This window comes from Sinohyriopsis cumingii, chromosome 15, assembly GCF_028554795.1.
Source record: "Sinohyriopsis cumingii isolate HCF-2022 chromosome 15, ASM2855479v2, whole genome shotgun sequence".
Taxonomy (NCBI): domain Eukaryota; kingdom Metazoa; phylum Mollusca; class Bivalvia; order Unionida; family Unionidae; genus Sinohyriopsis; species Sinohyriopsis cumingii.
This window is the reverse complement of record NC_142975.1, coordinates 92,993,654-93,021,545: the sequence shown is the minus strand read 5'-3', so window position 1 is coordinate 93,021,545 and position 27,892 is coordinate 92,993,654. Positions and strand designations below refer to the sequence as shown.

At 34.8% G+C, this 27,892-nt stretch overlaps 1 protein-coding gene across 1 annotated transcript in view; it reads left to right on the top strand.

Moving 5' to 3' along the window:
• Positions 1-2,353: 2,353 nt before the first annotated feature.
• LOC149782320 (cytochrome P450 2H2-like) overlaps positions 2,354-27,892 on the top strand; it is a 31,481-nt gene continuing 5,942 nt past the window's right edge. The window contains exons 1-2 of the mRNA XM_089935112.1: positions 2,354-2,650; positions 8,294-8,891. Coding sequence (XP_089791238.1) covers positions 2,354-2,650; positions 8,294-8,891 — 895 coding nt within the window. The remainder of the gene's footprint in view (positions 2,651-8,293; positions 8,892-27,892) is intronic.

Here is a 27,892-nt window from a genome sequence, read left to right as displayed (position 1 = left end):
GCTGAGTGCCTAGCGAGGCAGCTGTTAGTACGATTGTCATGTCTTTGTTATGGCCCTGTCTGGGTTCTAACCCGCAACCTCCCGTATCCGAGGCCGACGCTCAGTCCACTAGGCCACCCGAGCGGTCGTACTGATTGTTAAGACTGGATTAGATGTGCAAATATGTCCTTGTTGGTCATAATGTACGAATGTCCACGGTCTCCGTGATTTTGTCAAATAATGTGCGTCCTTAGTTTGTATGGATTATACAGAAAATTTGTGTAAACGTGTGTGTTATAGCGAGACAATTTTATGTGTATGTATGTTAATGGGAAATTATATCACTCCAATAAAAACTAATCATGTTACATGGTCGAGTAATGTGATCAAACATACTCTGTATTACATACTTCAGTGAAATACGGACACTTTCTAATCAGTCTATGCTACTATTAGAGACGCATTAACAAAAGTGAAATATAAAAACATGTAATCGAATTAATTTTCATGTTTTTTGTTCCTATATTTTCATATGTTAACCTATATCCCTATAGTTTCACATGTGAAAATATTAGATTTCCAGTCATGCAATGTTAAAAAAACAAAGTTTGAACCTTTGTGAAATAGGGCGAAGGAATAAAAACTGACTTACACTTCAGACATTCATATTAATATTTGATGAATAAATCTGACAAGACTTGTACTCGTATCTCTGAAACTTTTTCTCCAAAATTTCTTGACAACAATTGACCCGCTGTGATGCATAGCTGAAATAGGACGTGCTTAGTTTTCAAATATGTTCAGATAGATTAGAAACTGTCAAAATGCAATCTACTGTGACGGATTAGGTCAGACCAATCATAACGCTTCCGTAAAGCAAGAATCTGATCCGACCATGAATGCCAATGTCGTGAATTTGCGAAAGAGGGTTGGTGAGGGTATTGTGCTGATGAATGGGTTTAATATTCAAAATTTCGTTTCTAGGGCAAGATCATCTTAAGTTACCAAATGCGATATATTTTAACTCGTGTTTTCACCATTTGTCAAAGTTTGATACCACACATTGATATATATATATATATATATATATATATATATATATATATATATATATATATATATATATATATATATATATTACTATTATTAATATTTTTCAGACGTATGTTTGAATAATGCAGGTAGATATCGATGGAATGAAGTAGAATTAGAATATGTGATATCGCCATTTATGATATGAAGGTTGGGATCTTTACAGTTTTGAAATTAAGGTGAAGAATGTAACAATTAGTTTTTCTTTTAAAAAGGTAACTTCTAGCAACGGTAAATCTAGGAATACTTACTACTCTTCTTTACTAAAACTGACCATTACCATTAGTTGGATAATTTCACCAAGAAAACAATTCTTAGTGATACAAACGAAAACGGTCTACGCGTGATACCGATTATTATTCTTTAACAAAATTGTTTACTAAATTGAAGAAATATCTAAAAATAACTAATAACACACATGTAAGTTTTGATAAAGAGAATCGTGGAAAAACAACACGAACTTCATCCACTTACACGTTTACATACACACTGCAACAAACTAACAGGATACTATATATATAGAGAGAGAGACAGACAGACAGAGAGGTGAACAGTCAGACACGTCCTCTTTTAGTGTTTTCCGTTGTATATCGTGATAATTTGCATCAAAAACGCAGTAAAGACCATCCTATGAAACACTCGTAAAAAAGTCAAATTTAGAAAATTGTTATAAAGGAGGTGCCATGAAGTAACTTTGTAAATATGTTTGAAAATTAGTAAAGTCTGAGAAAGGGCCGAGTTGGGGAAAATACATCCATGATCTATTTTAAATAATGGTGTGTCACCACGCTAAATGCAAGCATTATTTGTTGTAGTTTATCATATAACATTTATACAACGTCACCCTATCATATTTTTCTTCAAGACTTAAGTCCATTTGAACTAGTAAGCAACAATAAATATACGAACATTAAATACATAACGCTCTTTATGTTAATGCTGTACAAAGTTTCTTGGTACTCAAGGAAAACATTGTAAATTACTATATTAACCCCCCAGCAGTACTACATTCCGCATTTTGGCCAATGTCGTCACGCCCTTGATATAGTCAATAACAAGAACTGACCTTTATAAAGCAAGTGTGTTCCTACGTAATGGAGCAGACGATATTCTACACTCTAGTGCCTAATGAATCCAGTTTTGTAATTGTGTAAGTCATTGAAACAATATGTTGTTACTTGAAGACTGCGCTGATATTTGAACTTAAATACATGTACGTGGCTAAAAACTAGCCTGTCGAATATTCCTCGGTTCAAAAAGTTATCTTGGAGTAGCCTACAAGATGAATTCAGATCTCTTTGGGCTTGGCATACTTTCCACCTGTCTTGGATTACTGGTTGTTAGTTTTCTGGCATTTCTGTTCTTTCGACATCGCCCTAATGGCAAAATGCCCCATGGACCCGCCTGGATCCCTCTGGTTGGTAATATAAGGGATATGCAGAGTGACCCAGATTTAAGAATATCCCTAAGACGGCTACAAAAGAAATATGGAGACATCTACAGATTGTATGTGGGACCCAGTCCAACAATTGTCGTCTGTGGATTTGACGCCATACGAGAGTTCTTCATCAAACGTGGGGTACAATTTTCGGACAGACCAAAAACCAATCTTGCGATGTTGATTCTTAATGGCGGAAAAGGTCTCTCTCTCTCTCTCTCTCTCTCTCTCTCTCTCTCGTTAAACTGCAACGGATATATCGGATTAAAATGTCGGAAGTTTCACATTACATATAAACAGGACAATATTTTTATGTGCTAAATAGAAAAATGAAACGAGGGAAATATTTTCTACCTTTTGAAAGCCTTGTCGGACAGCAAATTAAAAACTATTAGATGATATGACAGCAAGAAATATAAACCTATTTGACGAATTTAGAGCCTTTTTAAAGCAACCGATTGATGTTATTGCAAGGGTTTGTTTATATTAATTTCATTCTAAAATGAGTACAAATGAATATGTAAAATATATACAAAAAACCACCAATTATATTCAACAGAACCGCAAAATAGTGTAGTGATGTGATTGTAAGTACTTTCACAATCATCCGACTGTGAACCTTCGCTTTGCATAAAGGTATGCCCTCATTTCTCGCTTAAAGATGTGTTATTATGTAAATTACAAGACTGTATAGTGCTTTGTTTTGCTTAGAGATACGTCGAGGCCGTTTAAAGCTTTACGTTCATTTTGAATATTAATCGAGTCATTTTCTTCCCTGTCTCAGAACAAATCACGTGTGTGATTTCGTATTTCAAATAAGCACGTTTGAGCTTTCCAAAATAGTATCTGTAAATGACATATAGCCCAGTTCGGTAAGTGCATCATGCAATTACGTCTCTTGACGATCTCTCCATTGCGGACGATAAGAAAAGTATAAACCGGCACTTCCGGGGAGCAATTTCCAACAATGGCTAGGATACTTATTGAATAGATGGCCATTTCTTTTACGTGCTATGTGGGTGCCGTTTCTTTTATGTGCTCTGTGGATAGACGGACACGTGGCATACATCACTACTTAAAGGGGAGGGGCAATATGAGTTGCATGCTTTCTCTTCCGCAACCATGGGCAATACTTATCAATCTCCTAAGTAGAAAACTAAAAAATCAAGACTAAACTTGTCAGATTGTTTACATTTTATAGACATGGATGCTTACACAAAAAATGGCAATACTGGTATGAACTTCATGTCAGGTTATTGTGTAAATAATCATGAAAAATTAGAAAAGATATGCAAATAACTTTGATTTAATTTATACGTAAAATGTAGTATTATGAATATCCTCTCGAAATTTACTCAAGAAAAATGTTTTGAAGTAGTTCTTGGTTCGTAATGGCTTTTAGTACAATGCACACATAAATTTATTCTAGAAATCACAATTTAAGGGAACATAAATTGAACAGCATAACAAATCTGAAGAAAAATCTTTCAATTCTTCTTTTCTTCTCTTTTTAAAGTATTCAACTAACACGGATATATTTTTGTTTTGGCAATATGGAATTATGCGTCACATAATGGTTTTAAGTCTTTCCCGCGTTTAATATGTCTAGTAAAGGTTTCAGGGACAACTGCATGGAGGTAAAAATCATTCAACATTGCGTTCAACTGGAATATCAATCGAGTCATTTTCTTCCCTGTCTCAGAACAAATCACGTGTGTGATTTCGTATTTCAAATACGCACTTTTGAGCTTTCCAAAATAGTAGCTGAAAAGATCTATAGCCCAGTTCAGTAAGTGCATCTTGAAATTACGTTCTTGACGTACTCTCTATTGTCGACGATAAGAAAAGTAAAAACCGCCACTTCCGGGGAGCAACTTCCAACAAAGCCTGGGGCACTTATTGAATGAATTGCCATTCATTGTATGTGTTCTGTGGTTGCCATTTATTGTATGTGCTCTGTTGATAGACTGACACACAGGAACACATGCATACATCACTACTTACAGAGGGGCGGGGAGGGGGGCAATATGAATTGCATGCTTTCTCTTCCGTAACCATTGATAATAATTATCAATCTCCTGAGTACAAAACTCCAAAATCAAGACAAAACATTTTTGATTATTTACATTTTATATAAATGAATGCTTACATAAAATATAGCAATACCGGTATGAAGTTTATGTCAGGTTATTGTGGAAATAATCATGAAAATTAGAATTGATATGTACATAACTTTGATTTAATTTGTACGTAAAATGTAGTATTATGAATATCCCTCTCTCAATTTACTCAAGAACAGATGTTTTGAAGTAGTACTTAGTTCTTAATGGTTTTTAATACAATGCACACATAAATTTATTGTAGATATCACAATTTAATGGAATATAAATTGATCAGCATTAAGAATCTGGGAGAGAAAAAAAATTCATTCTTCTTTTCTTTTCTTTTAAATGTATCCAACTAACAGAGACATTTATTGTTTTGACAATACTGAATTATGAATCACCTAATGGTTTTGTGTCTTTCCCACGTTTAATATGCCTAGTAAAAGTTTCAGAGACAACTGCATGGAGGTAAAACTCATTCAACATGGTGACTACACTCTTTACCATTTTGACTTGCTTCTCGCATGACGTTTAATGCTCAGCAAAAACAAATTAGAAACGACAAGTACAGGACAGAAGTATTGCACATATTTTGGTCAAATTTTCATATGAATACTGAATCATTGGACAATCACAGGGGCTTGTATCGTTGCTTAAAATTTAACTATGTGGCAAGTACTTAGTGTTTTACAGCTCTGTACCAGATTCATTCGAAAACATTTTAATGTTAAGAAAAGGAACGGTGTAATTAATATATTCAGTTGCATAACTTCTCAAAGTGCAAATATTAAAGTCGTTATCTCATTTGCCTGTATTTATTTGACCGTGCGCAATTTCATCTTTATAGTTGTCGCCGAGATGGCAAAAACCAGTCAAAGTTTGGTATTTCCCCAACAGGTTCATATATATTTTATTTTAATCTTAATATATATTAGTTTTTTTCGATGTACTCGCATAAATTCGAATCCCATATTTCTTCACAAGCTTGCCATGTTAGTGTTGTTATGCGTAATTTGTATTTTCAAGATTTAGTTATTCATTACCAAAAAGCAAAGATTAGTGCTTTGGCAAATTTATAAATGACATTTGTTTTTTATATTTCTCCCACATATTTAAAATGTACGGACCCTCAAGTTTATGCACACTTTCCATCATTCAAAACAAAACTAGGGTAAACATTTATGTAAGCAAACAAACTACAAATACAATTCAATTAAAATACATTTTAAATCTAGTTCAAAGATTCATGTTATTAAGCGTGAAGTCCAAATTGTTTGAGCGTGATCCAGTTTGATAGCAATACATTAGTATGTTTCATTGCAATTGACTCACTTATAACTCTTAAAGTAAGAGCAAATGAAACATTTTAATTTTATTATAAAGAATGGTATTTTTCAGAGCGTTTATGTTACGTACTTGTAACGTTTAAATTTGATGGATCGCCTTATCCTTTGTTTAAATCTATTGGTACAATGATCCCCGGAAGTAACTCATGTACGTTTATTGCAAGAATGATAACTCTGCAGTTATTCTTTAAGGGAGGTAAACAATATTATCGAACTGGTGACTATGCAAGATACAGTACGAAATGAATTCAAAACAAATAGGGACTTATACATGTACGATATTTTGCATCGATAATAATGGATGCACGGGTGTCAGTGAAATAATTTAAAAAGATCTGTTCTTGACATGTGTGTAGAAATATCAATTCAAAATGTGTATCAAAACACCAAATTAAACAATAGAAAATTAAATGAATATGTAATGTGGAAACGTATAGGTTTACAAGCAGATATAAAACACTAATCATGAGATAACATATGTAACAAGAACATTGTGAAATATTCATGTTTTATAGTTTATATTATAAAGCAAATATTTATCGATGCTTATGACAACATTCCATGCTATTCCTCTCTTCTTCAGTATGTTTGTGAGGAGCATTTACCTCATGCGTGTAAGTTCTTTGTTCCACAGTTACTATTAGCAAATTGGATAAACCCAATTATGATCACATACATGAGATTGAACGAATAAAAGGTACAAGATACAGTACGAAATGAATTCAAAACAAATAGGGACTTATACATGTACGATATTTTGCATCGATAATAATGGATGCACGGGTGTCAGTGAAATAATTTAAAAAGATCTGTTCTTGACATGTGTGTAGAAATATCAATTCAAAATGTGTATCAAAACACCAAATTAAACAATAGAAAATTAAATGAATATGTAATGTGGAAACGTATAGGTTTACAAGCAGATATAAAACACTAATCATGAGATAACATATGTAACAAGAACATTGTGAAATATTCATGTCTTATAGTATATATTATAAAGCAAATATTTATCGATGCTTATGACAACATTCCATGCTATTCCTCTCTTCTTCAGTATGTTTGTGAGGAGCATTTACCTCATGCGTGTAAGTTCTTTGTTCCACAGTTACTATTAGCAAATTGGATAAACCCAATTATGATCACATACATGAGATTGAACGAATAAAAGGTACAAGATACAGTACGAAATGAATTCAAAACAAATAGGGATTTATAAATGTTTCATATTTTGCATCGAGAATAATGCGTATCAAACACCATATTAAACAATACAAAATTAAATGAATATGCAATGTGGAAACGTATAGGTGTACAAGCAGATATGAAACAGTAGTCATGCGATAACATACGTAACATTGTGAAATATTCCTGTGTTATAGTTTATATTATAAAGGATATATTTATCGATGCTTATGCAAAACATTCCATGATATTCCTCTCTTCTTCAGTATGTTTGTGAGGAGCATTTACCTCATTCGTGTAAGTTCTTTGTTCCACAGTTAATATTAGCAAATTGAATAAACCCAGATTTGTAGCTAGTGTATACGGTACCAATAATGATCACATACATGAGATTGAACGATTCAAAGGTTCGGGAAGTTAGAAGAGGCTCACACTCAAACTTACTACAGATTAAACGTTGCTTATTTGCAATGATGTGCAACGCAAAGGTCACAAACTACCATACAATTATTTATCAGATATACTTAATTATAAGAAGGTTTCAACTGCAACCTGTTCCGATCCAGATATTCGCATTTGGTACAGGCAGTTTTCGGTCTATGCAGTTTGTTATAAGTAATCTGTACAAAAAATATAGAACAGATCACGGTATATGTTGTGTTCAGTTGCACTCGAATTATAAGCAGGTCTATTCGGGACAGTTATATGCAGAAATAGAAACATCCATAAATAAATGACACCACCCTCGCATACGTCATTATAACATTAACTAAATATATACAAAATCATGTATAAAGCTTAGGCACTTCGAGTGGGAAAAAATCTTTCACATGGACAAAGATGGGAATTTGCCCTTCATCCTGCATCAGTCATCCAGTTCATAATCTAACTGTATAGAAAAATAATAGATTTTATTCTACAAGAATATTCATTAAGTTTTACAAACTGCATAGCCTGGAAAATAACTTTTAGTTAATTTAAGCAGTCATATGCCCTGTTTAGGTTGTTTAAATGGTCGCAATCATAACGGAAAAGATGATTTCTTATACCGCATCAATAAGTATGTTCCAAAAATATGACAAAATGTCGCTGAATTCCATTGCGTCCAAAGAGAAACATAAACAGTTACTGCTTGATTTTTTTTTTTAAAAACAGGTATTGTAGCAGTTTCCGGAGACACGTGGAAGAATCAAAGGAAATTTATTCTTATGACTCTCCGGAATTTTGGATTTGGAAAGTCAAAACTCGAAGAAAAAATTCACGTGGAAGTGAAGCTTTTTCTCTCTGAAATTGACAATCTCAACGGAAAACCTTTTCAAATGATGCCGCCTATTCAGACAAGCGTTGGAAATGTAATTTCACATCTCGTCTTCGGTGGACACTTCAGCCACGACGATCCTAGGTTTAGAACACTAATAGATGGCTTTAATTCCTTTGTACATTACGCCTCCGTTCGATCTCCGGTTATGTTCATGCCCATATTAAGATTCATTCCAGGAGATTTCTTTGGAATCAAAAACATTACTGGAAAAATGCAAGTGGTGAAAGAGTATGTGATAGAACTCATTGAGGAACACTTGAAGAAATTCGATGACGGAAAAATCGAGGATTTTATCGATGCTTTTATATTGGAAATGAAGAAGGACAACGACAGAGAAAAGAAGAATATTTTTACAAGTAAGGAAACAATTTTCAATCTTAAAACCCACACCAAACTTGTTTTAATATTGAAATATGAAAAAGCAACAAAATGAACCGGTAATGATTGTCGATTTTGAGCAGGTGTTCTTTTAAACATTTTTTTTTATCAAGAACACTATCCTTTATAAGTAAGTGCACTATTGTAGCACGACGAGTATCCTTATACACTCAGATGTTCATTAGTATCGTTTGCTAACAGGTGTTCCTTGTTTGTAAGAGGAACATTGTGGTGTATTCGTAGAAGTTATGTAGCAGGGTAAACTTTGTCCTTTATAAGCAAGTGCTATTTCTAGGAGAAAAATAGTCCTTTATGTGTAGGAGACCCTTTTTATGAGGAACAATGTCCTTATTAAGAATTTTGTACACTTGGATGAACGGTGTCCTTTATTAGCATGAGTCTTTTTTTCTTAGTAACAACGTCAATTAGGAGAGTTGTTATCGAAGGTGAAGCTATATTCCTTATAACAATGTGTTCTTTATATGATGAACAATGTTTTTATAAGCAAGAGTCGTTATATGGGGAGCAGTTTCCTTTATGAAAAAGAGCCTTATTTTAGGAATAACATGTCCTCTGTGAAGTTGTATTTTAGGGGTCTCTATGTTCTTTATGAACAAGAAATGTACTTTTTGAGAAGAGCATTGTATTTGATGATCAGGAATTCTTTTCTGGAAGAAATTGTCCTTCATTTACATGTGTCCTAGTTAGAAGAAGCAAGATCTGTTATAATAAAGAAACCTTGTAAGGATATTCTCACTTATGCGGAGATTTAATTATATAGGTAAAAAATCGACTTTTGTAAGCATGATTTCCTTTCATAGGAAGAACATCGTTTTCATGAAGAAATGTGCATGTTTAAGAGAAATGTTGTCCTTATTGAGCAAGTGTGAGATTTAGGAAGTATAGTGTCCTGAATATTCAGATAGTATCTCTACGCAGGTGTCTTTAGCAGGTTTTACAGTATATCAATAGAACTGACCAACATGTTCTTGCAGCTCATCAATATTACTTTCCATTACAAAGATACGTATCATTATGCAACATAGGGCAATTGAAAATATTTGTGGAATGAATTCCCATCTGTATCTAGCATATTAAGGGGATTTAGAACTCCACTAGGTTGACATATGTACATGCCCGTATGGGCGAACATGTCTATAATTTAAATGATAATGATCCACTAGGTTAGCAGCCTCTAATTGACTCGCTCTTGAATCGCAAAAATAAGACTTCGTGAAAATCGCAAAAGAAAATCGCAAATAAAAGAATCGCGGGGGAGACTGGGGATGTCCTGGCTACACTCTCGCTGCTGTTATCAATTAAAATAAAATTATAACAAATAATGACACCAACGCAAGAATCTTACACAGCTAGATTAGCTCGAGAGCGACTAGAAGCAATTAAGAAATATCTTCCGTTGAGAGATGCTGTTAAGCAAAAATTGCAATCGCGTCAAGAATCGCAAGTTGAATTCTCAGCGGGTACAGGACAATAATTTAAGCTTATCACAACAGTTACTAAAAGAGTCGCAATGGCTATTGAAAGTCTTATTTCATCAGTAAAACAAACCGCTGAGCAAACTGAAAAAATAGCTGCGAGGGCAAAGAAAGCAAAGAAGATTTTACGAGAACTTCAAACTGATATAGCTGCAGCTTAGCCTCTACCGGTTGGTGAAGAAGTACAACAAATATTTGATAGTATTGATAAAGTCCGCAAAGAGGTCAGTGATGTTAAGAAACTTGTTACGCCAGAATCAAAACCACCGTCAAAACCACCAGCTCAATTTACCAAGAAGGGTTATAGACAACTTCTGGAGAATCCTAGGTTGATTGCCGCTTACGGATATCAAGTTCGTGATAAATAATTAAATCCAAACACCGCCGATGTTTCAGAAGAAAAAATTGATTCCTTTTGGAGCTCGAGAAATTGAAAATATACAAAGAACCACTAGTAAATACAAGGATAAATTCGCGCAATTTGAGAACGAAGTTGAAGAGATCAAAAAAAGTCCGTCACCAAGAGATATTTTATCATAAAAGTAAAACTTAATTCGCTCCACCTCGTATTGAAAAAGTTTACGATTAGCAACGCTTCTTGCAATTTCATCTATGATGGTTCTGATGGTTATAAATGATATATTGTAGTCTCTGATTATACCTCCGTCAGTAAACACAGGGATGTAATCCGTCGTAGCACCGATAACTCTACGAACTCTATCATTCCATTTGATAGTATTCGTTTTCAAAACCCGTATTTATCCTGAAAAACAAGAGCTTCATCTCGATTGACTCCATCATGATGACAGCGAAAACAGGGCTAAAACGCATCGCTGACAAGTATACAACGAAAGTAACAAAATACCAAAGACTTGTAGCTGCCATCGATGGTGTTGTATATTCGGTAACTACACTCGTTGCGTTAACCGGCTTAGTGTTGTCAGTGCTGACACCATTAACGGTAGCAATAGCAACAATATGTGTTTCATCTTTTGCTGGTGTTTTTAATATTATCGTGAAAAAGATATCCATGTGCACGAGTATAACATTGCACGATTATGCTGTAAAATTACACAGTTCAACAACAACGTATTATAAATTGTCGTCAGTAATATCAACAATCCTTGACGATACCACCATATCAGATTCTGATTTTGATATAAAAGTTAAGACATACAATGAAATAATTGATTTAGATAACCATGATTTGAAAAATAGGAGCTTAAATAATGACATAACTACTTCAGCAGATAGCCGCAAATGCAAGTCGGCTGAAAACCATGATAATATCAATAAGCTCAACCAACCCTGAATTCAGTATTACTTTTCCAACCACCATTTCAGTAAAATAAATCGCCATTGCGCAGTTGCGAGTATAATACAGTTGGCACAATATCCGGTCAAGATCGTTCGGCGGTCGAATAATTCCTTGGTATTTGCAAATAAAAATAAACCAAATGGAAAACCTGACTGGGTAGTTGTTGGAATACCAACCGGCAGTTGTCAGATCGAACAGCTCAATGATGAATTTCAATTAACAATTGAATCTGTTACCGGGAAAGAATCCAAGATAGCCATAACCAGTACACGAACCAACGCTATCGTCCGCGATAGAGATCCATTCACCGAACTAAGTCGTTGATATATATCAGTCGTCGCTTAGATCAGTGTTAGGATGGCCTGATGTTGCTCCACCGATATTTCCACCAACACCTGATCCAAAACAGTCTGATTTCATCACCGACGAAAATAAATTTATAATGAAGCCAGAGTAAATAAAAGATATTTCGGAAAGGGAATTATTCATTACTTTTGGTGACACAAAAATACCAACAGAAAAGCTTTGTTTTTGTTTTACGACTTCGAATTTTACATTAATTGTAAACGAAAGATACATTAATAATTTTTCAGAAGCAATTATGCAACAATGTATAATCGTAGTTGTTAGTTTAAAACAAAATATTTGCTAGCATCACTTAATTTTATTCTGATGAATTAAAACAGCAAATCATTGAAACGATGGAGCATTTAAATCAGGTTACATACGATATTGAGCACATTAATTGGCGAATGTGTGATAATGTGATGAATGCTAAAGAATATCATGACTATGGATGATCCAAATTCGTTTCAGATAAGGTATTTCTTGATCACTATAAAATAAATGAAGAACAATTACCAACATCTGTAATACCATCACTTGCAAACGATAAACTAAAAAATCAATAAGTGATCCTATCAACGAAAACGGTCCTGAAATACTTGAACAATGGAGAAAAATAACACCACAGCACGATAACATTCTCAGATACAGCAATGGACAACATGGACAATGCCGTCATATTTCACCAGGAATTGTAAATATAACATGAATGATCGCGGTCAATCTTGTAGGTGACGTAATTGATGGAAGCTATCAGACAAACACAGAAAGATCAAATCAAGCGCAGCAAGGATATATTTTATATACTTTTACACCACAAGTACCATCCGGATATCTGATTGTGCACGAACCGATAAATACGTTCTATCTACGATGTCATAATCCGCTATTATCAAGAATAAATTTCAAACTAACTAAACAATCCGGCAACTTGCTTCACTTACAAATTTAAACGCAGAGTCTGAATTTATATGTGAAATCTTAAAAATCTACGATTTTATGAGGGACAAGGAAACATTACATACCTGAAAAATGACACAGACGTGTGATAGAGATCAGGCACCTTTTTATCCCCTGATTTTATCAAACGGGTGGATATCTTTTTACTGACAAAACGAGTAAATCAGCGAGAGGAAGACTAAAATCTGACATAATTTCACTTTCATTTCCACAAATAACTCTAACTTTCATTTTCATTACCACCAAGAGTTTTTGACATAATCCTTCTTAATTGTCCATGCAAGTATTGATTGTCTTTTTAGCATCATATTCACGAGACAGTTCTGATCTAATTTGTTATCTTGCGAGAAAGAGAAGGAGGGATGAATTCCATCACTTCACTTTCTTTTACCATAGCGAAGGATTGAAACATAACCGTTTGAATTTTCTTTACGAAGCTGTATTCTAATGGAAATGTGGATCCCCCTTCATATTTATGTCATTGTAATGTTTCAAAATCAGAAATATTATTTTTCATGATTTAGTTCATCAGATATATTTATACCGTCATATTTTAATTTTTTAATAGCAGAAAAAATATCATTGAGATTTTCATAATTCATTTTACAGTATATAATATAGCTTTAAATTATATTTCTCATATATATGATATAAAACAATATTTCACTTACCTTTGCTGCTAACACTTCAGTCTAAACTGACTAGGAAGTCACGATTCTCCGTCTTTATAGTTATTCACATATTTCTAGTGATTCACATGATGAGTCATTGGGTATTTACATGATGAGTTATTTTTGGAACTCATATGATGAGTTATTTTGGGAATTCAAGCTATGAATCACTGAAAACAGGTGTATAACTATAATCGCGACATCCTAGTCAGTTCGGACTGAAGTGTAAGCATAAAAGGTAAGTTAAATATTTTCTGTCAATAATCATGTAGACATTTAAATTGTTTGACCGCTGCAGCAAATAATGATAGAATAATTAATCAGTAATAAAGATAACGGCTTAATTAATTTACCGGAGAAAACTTAGCTCGATGTATTTGTCTCCGTTGTTTTATCAAGGATGTTGTCCGTTTCTAAAACTATTGGAACATACATAAATGAAATCCATTGTTCGTTCTTCTGAGAAAACGCTGATTTGGTTATTTTATCTGCGACATATTGAAACCGCGTAAGCTAATACCGAAATAGTTGCCAGCCGCGTTCGTTGACTGAAATTTTATTTCTACACCGGTCTCAGTATTTATGGATTTAACTGCTGTCCTCGAAAAAGGTTTATATTTTCCAATATTCCTACGTGCAGAATTATCGATCTGTGCAATATTTTTGCTCCATTATATATAATATTATCTGTCTAAAATATAATTTTTCTTTAGAAATCCAGCAATAAAATCTTCAGAGTTTTTTATAACTTTATGAAGAGCAGAGTCAACGTTATTATTTTGTTATCATACTATTGTTTTAGTTCTCTATATCTTTTACCACCACATTCCACACACAACTGCATTTTCCCTCTAATTTCAAAACCACACCGTAAATACGGTTTTGGACCACGACTTCCTCTTTATACGCTTTGTAAATGTTGTCCATATAATTCATTTACACAGAATTTGTTACAAGGAGTGAAGACCCTATCATCAGCGACCTATATTGATTCTTTATCTGAGTCATTGTATATATAATATTTTTTATTTAAATACTTGTCTAAAATATAATATGGAAGAGTTTGGGATATTATCTACAATCAAGCCCTGGAAAACTTCGTATCGTAAATCCAGATTCGATCTTGACAGAATAACTCCTGACTTGCGTATGCGAGCTCTGGCTGATCCTAATAAACTGATTGACAATATTCGGAATGCTTAAAAAAAATTTCACGACGATCGGGTATTTCACTTGTTGTCAACATTCAATATTATGCGCGATGACTAAGTCATCGACAAAGGTGTCGACGAAGTCATTGATTATACAATGACCGATGAGCGGGCGGAGAAGATTGTTAATTATCTCAATGATCAACTATATGTTTCCACAATTAAATTTATTGTGCTAGCAGAAGCATATTTCGCGGAGTGGAGTATCCGTGACAAACATGACGCTGTCTTTGCTAATGGAAAAACCGCTCTGCCAAGTATAAATTCCAAGCCAGGAATGATGACTGGTATTGATAAACCATATTATGCTCTTGCGTATCCTGTGACCTTGGTTATCAATGGAATTTATCAGCTTAATGATAAATCCAACATTAATGATCTTGCGCCATTGAGATTTTCAAAACTGAATTGTGTTGCCGTACGGGTAATATAACAGTTTACAAACTCTGATGAGTGGATATGGGTTAAGGGACCTACGACGCGAAAAAATAAACAAATGGGCTGAATCGGTCAAGGATACTGGAGCTACAATGAATGCTGTCGCCGAGTTAGGAAGTAAAATTTCAAAAACAATTAAAATGATAACTGAGACATTTTATACGAATCAAAGAATAAATCGAAGGGAGCTCCAATTGAAATTATTGATCATAATGCACAAGCCTGGACAACGCTGTAACAATATTTCCACGAGATCGAACCGTAAGATTTTACCCCTCAGAGAACTTTGGGAAGGGAAATATGTTTGATCTTTTTTCGCTAAATAAGTAAAACCGACCCTATGTCAATATGGCTATTTAAGAGTTTAGATGATGAAAAATATAATCAATTTGTATGACCTAACGGCGAAATATGTCGTAAAGAATCTCTCCACGAAGAAACGAAAAATGAACCTTTCAACAGAGAATACTGAGCAATTACTAAAAAATTGTTTTACAGTTCCATCTGTTGCAGTTCACTTTGCAAGAGAGAAAACTTCGTGGAAGCCAACGCGATTTGAATTTCTTGAAGACGTGCAGCTTAGCTGCTGTGAATATGGACACGCTTGATTGTGGAATACCAAGTATCACCACAACGACGTTATTTCCGTGTTGTCCTGTAAGTTGTCTTGGTTACGGAGAGTGTTCTGGGTATTTTAAAAGATGTTGACACCCCACACACGAGATGACTAGAGTATCGATAAACGGTTCCTACCTGATACTGATCTAACTGTATTCGCCCGTATTGATTCATTCGAGTTTGATAAAGGTCTTCATCATATTTGTTTTATTTGGTTTGATAGGCACTTGTCAGAAAATTGTTGGGCACTAATAGTGCTGTTATGATATATGCTCGATTGTAATATCGTTGATTGCAAGTGAGGCAATTATATCACTTTCCTCATACCGATGTTTGGTTACCACCACCTGATGAAAATAAAATGCAAAAGGTACCTGGTAGAAGAATAATTGGTAACTTTACTCAAGGCGGAGCATATGATCATAAACGACATTATGCACGATTAATCATATACTATGTTGAATATGATTTTATAATTGCCGATGCAACAAAACAGAGATATATTTGTAAGAAGAGAAAACGCTTACTTGTATAACGGAACACGAGTAGGTACAATTGTTGGTTATATTGATGGTGAGTCAACTCAGTTTACTCATTTAAGATCCTCAATGATAAATTACGTTTCTATAAATTTATTATCGATGATAAATAGATTCCCTACCAGTGCAGTCAGAGTTGCAAAGGATTCGTTTTATATTGAAAGAAAATATTCAGAATTAGTGACTCAATTTACCGCTCATGATGTATCATGGGGGAATGTAGAACAAAATGGTATATAATTATTCTGAATCCGCAGATGTGGTATATAATTATTCTGAATCCGCAGATGTTCAAATCAAAGATATTTATTACAAAAATAATCAGATATCAGAATTATCGTCTGCGGCATCCGTACATGATCCAGTATTCCGACACAAGACTGTTTATCTAAACGGAGAAGGTAGTTCTGATAAAACAACTCGAGTGATCGAATTATTTCGACATAATTCAGATGACATGGTTGTTTTAAGACCTACTTTCGCAAGAGTAATGAAACAACGAGGAGTGCGATCATGTACTTATCATAGTTTCTTCAGATGGAACCAGCCCGCCAAGCAGTGCAAACAACCATCGACTCCTGATCGAATGGGAGAGGAATATATTCCAAACATTATCATTTGTGATCAAGAATGCACAGTATCTAAAGATATATTAAAAATATTTCTCGATTGGCTGTTATTGAAAAATGCAGATGTGATCATGTGCTGGTTTATTCTATTTTGTGATCGCGTTAATAGGTATGATGTTGGTTGTTCGGGCAATTTCATTATTTAATGCAGCTATCACACTTGGTAATCTTGCATAGCCGTTTGTTGGTTATCTCCGCAAGGGTGGCTAAAGACTTTTGTAGATTATTACGAGGAGATGAATGATGATCATATATATATATATATATATATATATATATATATATATATATATATATATATATATATATATATATATATATATATATATATATTGATGTAGAATTAAGGGAGTTTAATAAATTATTCATACTACAACTGAAAGTAATTCAATGTGAAAAAATGCGTAAAATGATTACAGAAACTGCTATGAACGACTTTCTGCAAACATGGAAACCAGATGTTTAATAGTTGCAAGTAGAAAGATTGTTCGTGATACATTTCAACAGCGGTTATTTCAATTGCATGAAGAAACATTTTCATATCTACGTGTACCATTGTGTCATAGACCAGCTGATACACGACGACAAAATATCGACGTTGATATACAAGTCCAGACTGAGAAACATAATCTCTTATTAAATGATGTTGTCGCAGTTGATGCTAGTGTTGTTAAGGATGCACCTAGCGCAAACAAGACATCATGGACGCTGCGATACGCAGTTACAATTCGCTCATCTCAGGAGCTAACCATCTCTGATACGCGAAGTTGGATTGTCGATGATCGTGTCGACGAATAGGTAAACTTAATTTATCTCGCAGTGTCTCGAGTCAGAAGAAAATCTCAGCTGCGGAGAATTGTCATAGACGCTACAGAAACCATAACTGAGGTTCTCGATTAATGTCGATGTGATAGTGATATAGTAAGAAAATAATTAGCTGTTTATAAACAAAGTTACAACAACAACAAAAAACGCGACTTTGATCTCGATGTTGAATTTGAAATAGCGCTGAATCATTGTGCAAGCTGTAATTGTATACTGTTGTGGCGATATTCAAATACTGATCCAAGAAAATTTTCCGTAGATAGAAACGATATAAGTCTTGGTTATAAAAGTGAAAATGTGATGCTGACCTGCCTTGAATGTAATCGACGTTAGGGTGCTAGTTAAGTGATAGCGGCGGTAAATGTCTTCAGGAATTACTTGTAATTGTTCACGTATAAATCCACGTTGAGGAACAGTTGAATCTAATCTGTAGATTGCGGGACTACCCGTAGATGTAACCACACTGGAAATGTTATGTGACATAATAGTCTATATAGGATCAGTCGCTCTTTTTTATCACCTTCAAGTTCACCTGGTTCATATAAATATTTTACAGTAATATTACCGAATACTGGTTGTTTTTAAAAATCACGTCGTTGTACGGGTTTATTCTATTTTGTGATCGCGTTAATAGGTATGATGTTGGTTGTTCGAGCAATTTCATTATTTAATGCAGCTATCAAACTTCGCAATCTTGCAACCCATTGGCGAGATCTTTTGTCTTGAATTATTTCATTCGCATACTGGTATCCAAATAACCGCTCAGCAAGTGTTATATTAAATCGCTCAACAATTGCCTGATCAAGATGAATTGCAATGTGTCTTCATCGTATTTTGACGTTATGTTACTTTATCAACGATGATACAGCACCTTCAAAGTCTCTGCCAGAATTAGTTTGTAGCATGTGTGGCCATCGTAGACCACCAAATCGATAAATTCGTTCAATCGCAGAAGCTACTTCAATGGCTGTCTTTGTTGATAGCGGCTCTGCTTCCTTGTATATAGTTGCAACATCAAAGACAGTTAATGCGTCTTTATATGTTAGTCGACGTCTTCGCATTTTAACGCTAACATCAAAAAGTGCACACTCGATTCGTTTAGACGGTAGTAGGTAAATTTGCCATATTGCCTGTCGTGCTAACCATTTTTCAGCAGCAACACGAGTAACATTTGCTGATTCAGCGAGCTAACTAATCGATGGTCTACCCTTCTGTTATCCCCTTGGGCTATAATAAATCGACTCCATTATAATAATAATCGGTCGATTAATTATCTGCTCCTAATACAAGCTTACCCTTCATCGCAGATCTCACCAACATATTAGCTAATTATTATTTTTAACGCATGAATTAATTTCTGAAATATGTCGCTGCTGAATATCCTTACTTTTATAAGCTACATCATGAGCTTCACACACTTTATCAATAGCGTTTACTGGATACTCTCCGGGTTTTGGTTGATCTAGGTTATCAAGTCGGATATCAAGTCGGGTAACATGGCCACAGTAATTATATCCAAGGTGTTTTTCTCCTGGGAATTTTCCCCACGGTGTTCCTGGTGACCTTGTTAGCTGCAAGACAATATCACATCCCTTTTTTAATACCGTTTGGATCAGGAATAAATTTAATTTGTTTTTGTACCACATCGTTCACACTTAACTGTAACTGCTTGTCGTTTGTATTTTTGTATTTTTGTTGTTATAGTTGTTAGTCCACTTTAGACAAAGACGTAGGAAGGGACATTTGGCTTGAACAGTTGAATCGATTGATATCGAGATCCTAAAAACTAGGCACCACACTAACATCCGCCGTAGCAACATTAACTCACGACAATAAAACTATTGTGAAAAAAGTGAGTATATCCGCAATGGGCCATTGAAATATATAACTAACCGCAATATATACAAATAATCAAAATATTAACGTACCTAACATTATACTAACTAAACTCAAGTATATAAAAATAAAAAAATAAATCACAGATAAATACTTTTAAGACAAACTAATAAATAATTAACGAAACCAAAAGTAAAAAAAAAAACTAAACACTCAAACATGTCTAAACCAGAACCAACATATAAAACTTCATTCAGGAAATATAAATCGGATGGAAGAAAAAGAAGCCACTCAAACGAAATGGCCTAAACCCCAACACCAAACAGGATCCTTAATGCCACCTCTGGAATCCACCACAAAACTACGCCAAGCAATCAACCCATATTATAAGCATAGACACAAGCCCAAGCATCACCACTGACACCTTTGTCGGAACATTAAAGGTTACAGTCACAAGGCCACCCCCACCCCCACAGACAAACTCACCCAGGCTAGTTGCATTTCAACCCGCAAGTAGCACTCCAATCTCAACTTCTCCCTTTATCTCACCCGTCACCTTTGCCAAATTACACCAGGGTACAGGACCTGAAAATAATGACCTTAACGGGACACTCCCGATCCTAAGTTATGACTCAGCAAGGATAGAAATAACACAAGTCAAACCCTCGATAGACGAAATCAACCAAATCTTTCATTAACATACACAGGAAAACCACGAATACAATCAAAATTATCAAAACAAACTTGGTTAAGGAAACTGATATCCCCACCTCAACCTACAAAATCCAAAACCAATTAACCAAGGAAAATCATACAGCAATAGAATCAATCTCAATCAGCAACCGCACAATTTGACACAACTTTAAAACACAAAAAAGTAAGGAAACCATTCAATGCCCCCAAATATCACGGCCGTCAAAAGACACCAAAACCATAGAACAAGAAGAACAAAGGGAAATGGCAGAACTCTTAGAATTTAGATAGTCAATTATATAACACAAAGTTGTTAAAGAAAGCAAGTGATTAAACAAAAATAATTATTTAAAGTGAAGCTACCTTTAAAATGACTAAACAAAGAGACGAAACCCACAACAAACCCACTAACACTAACTAACCATGAGCAAAATCGAACCAAAATAACCATAAACAACACTAACGAGAAGGAATTAAACAGGCAAACCAAATAATAAGAAACCACAAAAACCAAACCATAAATTATCAAACTAATTACAAAAACATCAGACAAACAGGAGACAAAATCAAACACCAAGCCAGACCCAAAACCTACCCCCAAAATAGAGGACAACACAACACATAGGAAAAAATTATACCCCATCGATCTGTACATTCCTCAACCTAAACCAAAATAGCATGGCAAGAAAATTCCCCGGGAGGGGAGTTCTCACTCATGAGACCCAACACAAGCTTTATAATAATCACATGCATTACAATCCAACAAGTAAATAAGTATATGGAAATTGAACTAATCTCAAAGAAATTAGAGTTACTATAACTAAACATGCAGCACTAAAAGAAAACACGTGAAGCAGGAAGCTTACACTAACTGCAAACACTAGTACTGAGGTCAGTGAAAACGTAACCCCAAACAGTACAGCAACAGTATACAAACATTCCTTAGGCTGCCCAGAGAACAACAACTCAAAACAATCAAACACCTCGAAGAAAACCTTGCATATTACGGGTTTAATATAAGCAGGGTACACAAACCCAAGAATTCCCGAAAACAGGAACCGCCAGTTGCTAAAATTGAATTCAATATCACCCATAAAAAACAATGGTAAGATTATGTACCTACGGAAAGTTATTCAAACTGGAAAACTAAGAAAACAAACCACGCTTTTGCGGAAACTGCAAAGGGTGGGGTCACTTCACTAGCTCTTGCAAAAACAATTCAAAGTACGACCACTGTGGGGACACGCACAAGAGGTGGTGCAGGAGGAACTAATTAAATGCGCTAACTGTACAGGACCTCACCACACCACCCTAAATCATATGAATGCCCCCTAACTTCTCGTGAATTTGCTATAGAACAACATGAGGATTCGAACCACACATCATATAAAGACGCAAGACTAAATATCATTCAAAATCCGAAAACCCCACCCCCAAAAAAGAGAAAAAATAAACCAAGAAACCTAACATTGGCAAAACAGCACCACCCAAACCAAACACACCCCCTACAATAACTTATAGTATGCATTGTAATAATAACTAGGCACCCAGATATAAACAAACCAATTACCCAAATCCACTAGCACACCAGAGGAAATGAATAAGCAAGCCACCAAATCATATAGGTACTCTACAACTGTTGTCCTCCGGTTCATTGGTGAATGTGCTAATATCACTGAATAAAATATAGAGAATAATCATGTCCGAATCGACATGACTCATCAAGTGATAACCAAATTAAAAAGCAATTTATTTAAAAATCAAAACTCGAGATCATAGTAAACCATACACAAATCATGACAATAGTAAATATCAATAATCAATATGTATCTCACTCAACGTAAATGCTCGATACTGTGGCAGTGGAACTGCCGCGGGATAATTAAGAATATCGCCGAGCTAATCCAAAAAATAAACTCCATCAAACCTAAACCTGATATTATCTGACTACCAGAAAACCATTTAACTCATGTGTCTAAGGTCAGCCAAAAATTACAGGATCCTCAACTGTACATATTAAAAATGGAACAAATGGTAAATTAGAAGGGGGGGAGGGGCTATCAACTTATATTACTGTCTCACTTGCAAACACCTCAGAGGTTATCCCAGATCAAAACTAAGACGCACCTGAACAAACAGAATTTCAAACCATCATGATTATCACTGGCCAGCAAACTATAAAACTGCTAAAGGTATATGACCCAGGGGGAGATAATCCAACAGCAATCAGTCACTATACGAAAATGACAGAGGACAATCTTATATGCCGGGGATTTTAACGCCCATAACGTAAGATGGAGCGGAATAATGCAAAACCTGACGGGAAAGCTACTTGAAAAAATGGACAACCGAATCCAACCTAGCTATCTTTAGCAATGGAGCAGGAACAATATCAGACCATATCAAAGGTGCACTAACAGCAATCGACCTCATCATAGCCACTCCTATATTGGCCCAAATCTCAGATTATGAACTTGTTCAAAGCATCACCCATGGAAGCGATCACTTCCCCATCCTACTCACCCTCAATATAATGACATTAACATACCCAACTAACAACATACCAACGTGGAGGTGTGACAAAACCGATTGGGATAAATTTAACATCGCCCTCTCTACAATAACTCGAGCAGATCTTTAAAATGATAGCATCAGTCAATATAATCTATCTATAATGAACGCCCTAAATGAGGCAGCTACAATAAGTATACCCAGAACAGGAGGACAACAACTTTAACCCACTGTCCCATGGTAGAACGAAGAATGTGAAAAAAATTTAAAAAACTAAACTAAAAAGGCCTTTAATCGATTTAAAACACAAGGAACTGCAATTACTTTAGGATTTACGATACTAGGGAAAAAGAAAGGAAACAAATAATCGAAAATGCAAAAGAAAAATTCTGGCAAGCCTTCTGCTCTAACATAAACTTCAAAACCAACACAAAACAGGTATGGAACAATATAAAAGCAATAAAGAGGAAAAACAAGCTATCAACTCCCAAACTGACTGGAAATCTAACCAACAAAGCAAAAGCATACTGCCTGGTATCACATTTTGCAAGCACGAGCAGCAACTCCACCATACCCACAAATTCCAAGAGCACCGCCAGAATGTAGAAAAAAGTATCCAAACCTCTTCTCCGACCTAGGATCCAAAAAATCCAAATTAAGTGAGGACTTCTCAATAGCAGTATGGATAACTGCATTGCCAATAAAAAGGCAACCTCACCCGGATAAGACCAACTTGGTTATGAAATATACAAACACATCCCGGAAAACATAACCGAAATCATACTAAATATACTTAATACTAGATGGCGGAAAGTCAACTAACCAAAGGTTGGAAAAAACTATCGTCATTCCAATACCCAAACCTGGCATCAATGCATATAGACCTATATCTCTAACAGATAAGATATGCAAAAAAAGAGAGCAATGATTAATGACATAGTAAATTACCATCTAGAAAGCAACAACTACATTGAAACACAAAGCGGGTTGAAAGGTCCACCCTGAACCAATTGTTCAGGATCGAAGCAAGCATCACGCTAGCATTTAATGCAAAATGAAAATGCAATAGACATCTAATCGAAGTATTTATCGATCTAGAGAAAGCCTTCGATTTGGTCTTGACAAACGGTCTTATTGCGAAACTTAATATGTACGAAATAACTGGCTGCATGCATAACTGGATAGCAGACTTCCTAACAGATCGGAAGATACTGACAAAAGTAGGGGATCAATATTCAGGTATATCTAACCAGAAAACGGTACGACACAAGGTAGTGTACTTAGCCACACTGTATTTAAAATCATGGTAAAAGACCGTGACACTATGATTAACAAAAATAAGGTAGATATATCCAAATGTGCTGACGATAGTGGGATTTGGAAAGCAGGCAATCCAAACAGCAAAACAGTCAAAGGGCCAGTACAAGATAGTCTTAACCAAATAGGAAGGTGGGCAGATAAATTGGGGTTTTAAAACATCCAACACTAACAAAGAAGCCATTATGTTCTCGCGACACAATATAATTACAATATAATACCCTAAACTGCTCATACAAGGGAAAATAATAAAACTTGTCAAAACACCCACATTCCTAGGAATGTTCCTTCATGAAAATATAACATAGAAACACCACATTAAAGAGCTCACCCAAAAATGTAAAAGTCATCTAAGTATATTGAGCAACCTCAAGGGAAATACAGTTGGGGTCAAGCAAGAAACGCTTTTAACAATATATAAGGTACTTAGAAGAGCACAAACAGATTATGGATGCTAAGTCCACGCATTCGCTAACCAAACATCATTTAGTAAAGTAGATTCAATACATCATAAGACGCTAATTGTTTGCAGTGGAGCTCTAAACTCAGTCTCCCTATAAGAGCTCAAAATACTGACAGGAAAACTACCACTGCAAATAAAAAGATACTAAAGCATTTTAAGATATGCCGCACGAGTTTCGATCGAATAAAACAAGCCAACCCACCAGGAAAATTATCCAACAAATAATCCCTTTCATTAAAGATCTGAAACCACACCCATGTGTGCAAAAACAATTTATGAACTAACTACAGATCTTATCCTACCCACTTTACAAACAAACAATGCTGTCACCCCGACCCAACACCATGGACGGGAGGTAACCCTAATTGTAACACAATAGTCCTTACTTATGGAAACAAACAAGATCACGTACATGATATAAGGACAACAATATTAACCGAGCTTGAAGGAAAATACATAGGGTACAACAAGATTTACACCGATGCCACACAAATTACAAAACCGTACAACAATGCGGAGGCAATAGTAATCCCTGAAACCAATACAGAATTCGGAGCTCAATTACCGACATCAGCCCCATTTACACAGCCGAATTATGGGCCATTATTGAAGCTCTAAAATGGATCCAGCTAACAAACACTAGACAAGCAGTTATCATTAGCAACTCCCTTAGCGTCATCAACTCCATTAAATCAAACCACACTATGACAATAAGCAACTTCCTGAAAGAAACCAACCACTTAATCAAACAAATGCTAAATAACAAACATATAATAGAGTTCATGTGGGTGCCGTCCCGTATCGGACTAGCAGGTAACGATAAAGCAGACCAAGTAGCTAAAGAATGACTCCATGAACCTGACTCCATAGCATTATACTGCAGCGTCCAAGTATTGTATAACATAATCAGAACTAAAATCGATAATAAGTGGCAACAACAATGGGATAGCAGCAGAAACGGACGCAAGCTATACTCCAGACTAAATAAGGTCGCAAGACATACCAAACCACCGCAACTCGTTAGAAGTCATGATCAGAAACTTATCAATAGGATACTAATAGGCAAAAGTAAATTAGCCAGCAGCTTTGGGAAATAATTGGCAATCAACATAAACTTAAATGGCAAATTACTAAATTATACACTCCAATAAGATTTAGAACATGTTTTTAACACCGTAAGCATGGAACCCAAATAACTAGGTTTAGGACTAAACATCGTAAAATAGGGTTCACACCGACCTTGGTAAAAAGGGAGGATTTAAACAAAAGTGTATGACCCTCTAAACAATAAATAAATAACATTCGAGTAATCACAACTAAGGGACAGGCGAACAAACTAAATGTAAGGAACAACAAGACCAGATGTATTTCACACATCTTAGCGATCAGAATATTCGGCAAAGATATCTGTCTTAACGAAATAGATTTAGCCTGGAAATAACATCATATAAATAACTCTATCCACAAGCTAGGATAATAATCAAAACAAAATAAGTCAAAACCTACCAAAACTAATAGAGAGGCTAATAAACGTATACTTAGGGAATAAATAAGAACAGATGTCTTTGACAAGTCTTAGCGACCCAAATATTCGGCAAAGATATCTGTCTGATCCAAATAGATTTAGCCTGAAAATAAAATAACATGACATAAATGAAACAAAATAGGAACAATTATCATAATTAGTAGACAGGCTTATAAACTTAAAATTAGGGAATAAATAAGATCAGATGTATTTGACATGTCTTAGCGACCGAGTATTCAGCAAAGATATATGTCCTAATCAAATAGACTTAGCCTAAAAATAAAATAACAAGATACTAATAGCTTCATCCAAAAATCTAGGAAAAACTATCAAGCGTAAAAGATGCATTAGCAAGTACTTAGCCTAAACCTTAACCCACACATATACAAAGAAATAAACTGCAATAACCCTTAATCTAAATTATTAAATAAATTATTTTATTTTGCATAATTGTGTTCCTTTCTTTAAAAAACAATTCATTATTTTTACCATGCATTACCATTGTTGGAAACAGCAAGACGTAACCTTTAAGTTCAAAGTATGCATTAAGATGTTAAATTCGAATTAAAATAAACATCAGTTGTTATAATAATTGCTTGTGAATAATCTCAGATTTAGCAGGATAAAAAGGGAAATATAAATTTCATATTTGGCTATTTTTGAAACATCGCAGCCCAGCACAATACATCGAAAAATACCCTAAATAATTCAAACAGAAAGGGACACACAAATAAAATTATGCAAACTGATATTAGAGCGATTAAATGTCATTTACGCACGATAATATCAATATTAGCTGAAGCAAACGAAAATATCTTAGTAAATAATGAGACCCGGTTCGCGTCGATCCTTTACACAAAATACCTTACAGTGAGCAAAGACAAAATCGTGTCATCATTTGTGCGATTCTGATTTTGCTGTTTGTCTTAGATGCACACAAGTAATTTACTTAGAAGTTAGTAACACATGGAAAGAGAAGCTCTTGTTATCCATGTTAATAATTATTGTCTGTTTTTTATGTCAAATATCTGTCGAAGGATTAAGAATCGATCGCTAGCCTTCTGATACGAATTGTATTCAGAATCATATTTTAGGTGGATATCTCGCTATCCTTTCTACTTACTTCATCTATGAAGATTCCATGGTAGTTATATCATCAACCCCAAATACTAGTGATTCCCTAAAATATGGAAATGACTTTGCTGTAAATGTGCTAGCCCTCCTCAATACTTCGAATGTTCATTATATTTATTTGTTCAACTTATTGTGTTTAAGAATGTTAACTAGATCATCAATCACTGAATTCTCAAACAATTATGTAAATTAAAAGCAGTCTCATTCTCAAATTTCAGAATGGATAGCTAATTATAATTCACGTTCGAAAATTAATATTCCTAAGGTGGTTGTCTACACGATATGATATATCTAGTTCTACATTCACCTTACCGAAATATGGTCTAGTTTGGTACAAGTGTACAATACAGTAAACAATTTAGCAATTTCGCTTCCCAGCAAGGAGAAAGAAATATTAATGAAATGCATACTCCACAACGAGGTAGCGAAATTATCGATTTAACCAATAAGGACAATATGATTATTTTGTACCGGGTTTTAGCCACCTCATTCTCATTTTCCTATGTACAAATTAACGCA